Source organism: Montipora capricornis, chromosome 6 (genome assembly GCF_036669925.1).
Source record: "Montipora capricornis isolate CH-2021 chromosome 6, ASM3666992v2, whole genome shotgun sequence".
Classification (NCBI taxonomy): domain Eukaryota; kingdom Metazoa; phylum Cnidaria; class Anthozoa; order Scleractinia; family Acroporidae; genus Montipora; species Montipora capricornis.
Genome location: NC_090888.1, coordinates 1,322,949 through 1,325,448, shown reverse-complemented (window position 1 = coordinate 1,325,448; position 2,500 = coordinate 1,322,949). Strand labels below are relative to the sequence as shown.

At 38.9% G+C, this 2,500-nt stretch overlaps 1 protein-coding gene across 2 annotated transcripts in view; it reads left to right on the top strand.

Moving 5' to 3' along the window:
* The window catches only part of LOC138051166 (cilia- and flagella-associated protein 74-like), a 35,328-nt gene that overhangs the window by 15,371 nt on the left and 17,457 nt on the right, over positions 1 to 2,500 (top strand). For both annotated transcript variants that reach the window (XM_068897325.1, XM_068897324.1), the window contains exons 27-28: positions 908 to 1,030; positions 2,364 to 2,420. In XM_068897325.1, coding sequence (XP_068753426.1) covers positions 908 to 1,030; positions 2,364 to 2,420 — 180 coding nt within the window. The remainder of the gene's footprint in view (positions 1 to 907; positions 1,031 to 2,363; positions 2,421 to 2,500) is intronic.

Sequence of the window (2,500 nt, the reverse complement as noted above, 5' to 3'; positions counted from 1 at the left end):
CATGCACTGATTGGTTCACTCAATCTCAGTTATCTGAGTTATCAGCTCATCTCAGTTATCAGCTCATCTCAGTTATCAGCTCATCTCAGTTATCAGCTCATCTGAGTTATCAGCTCATATACGGAAAGCGAAATTTCTCTCTGAATGAAGCAAAAAAAAAAACGTTTTTGTGGAAAGTTTGGATCAATTCAGACGTTTAGAAGTACGCAAAAAGGCGAGAAATGTTTTTGTGATGAACTTGCGTCTGTCTGCCACAAGGTCTTACACAACATCGCATCAGTCCTCATCAAGTTTTTTCATTTTCGCTCAGACTTGCTAGCTTTTTTCGCTCGTATTTCGTACTTTCTAAACTTGAGGAGTTTAAGGAATTTAATAAAACAATATTCCATTGGCGCTTGTTGGATATAAGACTGGTTATAGCCAACTTGGTGCTACATGCCTCGTTGGCTATTTACCATCTCAATTCCAACGCGCGCTCATGGAATAATATTGTTAATAAATATAAATTTTGGGTACCCTGTGTAGCCCGAGACCTTGCAAAACATGAACTCGTCCTGTCAAAGATGAAATTGCTCCATTCCCTGTATTTTTTTAAATTGTATTATCATTGCATGTGGTATAGACACGGGTTAAGAAAGGTTGCGTTCTGAGGCTGAAATGAACATTTTTGACAAGTATCCCATCTCAATGCGATTTTGACTTAATTAGCAACATATTGAGGTTTTTGGATCATGCTTTCCTTTATTCTACAAATTAGAGCTCTGTATGTGGCAATGCTTAATCGACAAATGATTCGCAGTTACCTAAGGTGCTGCTCCCTCGATAGTGCTGCACTACAATTATTGTTGTGATGTCAGTCCCAAGAAATACACGACGAACGCTCACACTTGTTTATTTTTTCATACAGATTTCCGCTGGAGAAATTGCACCATTCTCATTGGTGCAGCTAGAGGTGATATTTAACCCTACCAAACCAGGAAATGCTCTTGCAGAATTTGAGATATCATTCACTGATCCTCTGTCACCCCCTGTAAGTACAAGGGAGCATGTTCACTAATGCCAGTTAAGATCAAAAGCCCATATCAAACCCACAAGTGTCGATCTCTCTCTCCTTTGGCCTTGTCTCATCAGTTATTTACGTCAGCTATTTAATTATTCAGTAGAACCTAACTTTCATAACTTTTATCAATACAGCTCTTTTGTAAATAGTGTGAAATAAAATGAACCATGAACCAATCAGTATCATCTATCTTATGGCCAATCAGATTTGACCGTAACGCCTGTTATAGAGTGTTTTCACGTGACCTCACGGTGGCCATGTTGGTGTTTCTACTTTCTAAACAATGGAACGGCAGCCACGTTGGTGTACCCAACTAATCCTCTGGGAATTGAGCTCTGTCGTCATGCAAACATTTTCTTTTGTTTCGGTGGAAAAACAAGGTTACTGATCACATGAGTCAAAACACTCTATTGATCTCAACCAAGTAGCCGCACGAGAGATTGCTCATGCGTAATGCAAAATCGTGCATCGTGAAAGGAACACAGTACCGCCTCGTCTTTTTCCCGCAAAGATCTAGCGGTACCCGTAGATAGATAATACCGAAAACTGATGAGCCGTATTCCATCAAATCGAGACTTTCGAGTTCTGGACCTCTCAATTTTGGTGTAATTTCGTATGTAGGTCCTTTTCAATGGAAGTGAGGAGGTATTTCAACGGGATAAATGTCTTTTTAATCACTCAATACAAATGAACGTGGTGTAGTTTTTGTGTATTTTTGCCCAGGTGCGTGAGATGTAATTAAATTGGCCCAAAGCGGGAGGAAATGTGCTACAATGCGTCCTTCTTGATAAGCTGGAAAACTGGGACGAGTAACTTTTAGCCAATCATTTCACGAGTAGCAATGAAACTGCAAACCGAATTTGAAAAAAATTACACCCAGCAAGCTCTGGAAAAGACAATTTTACAGTTGTAGCTAAGTTACCTGGCCTAAGAATGGAAGAAGTGAGGCTGTTGGTGACCCTGTTTTGATACAAACCTTTGAACTTTTCTAATGTTAATGCAGAATAATTTGAATTACAACAACACAATTTACATGATAAAAGCAGTGAGTCTGTATCAATACAAGGTCATCGGCAGCCTCGCAACCATTCATAGGCGAGGTCACTGAGCAAACAACTGTAAAATGGCCTATTCCCAAGAAACACAGGATAGCCACAATGGCATCTTTATGCATGCTCTCTTAGTTTTTTAGATATTTGGTGCCCTTATTTCTCGTATTATATATTGATATTGTAAGAATTACGCAATTCAGGTTTTGCCTGTTATGTAATTACTTGTTGATAGACTATTTATCTATTACCAGATTTTGATCCGTGTGCGAGGAACAGGAATTGATGTACCAGTTTGGGTGCAGAGAGAGGTACTATCACATGAATTAAATACCTGATTATGTTTTAAATTTTAATTGGATACGACAAGGATAGAATTTTGGAAAGCACA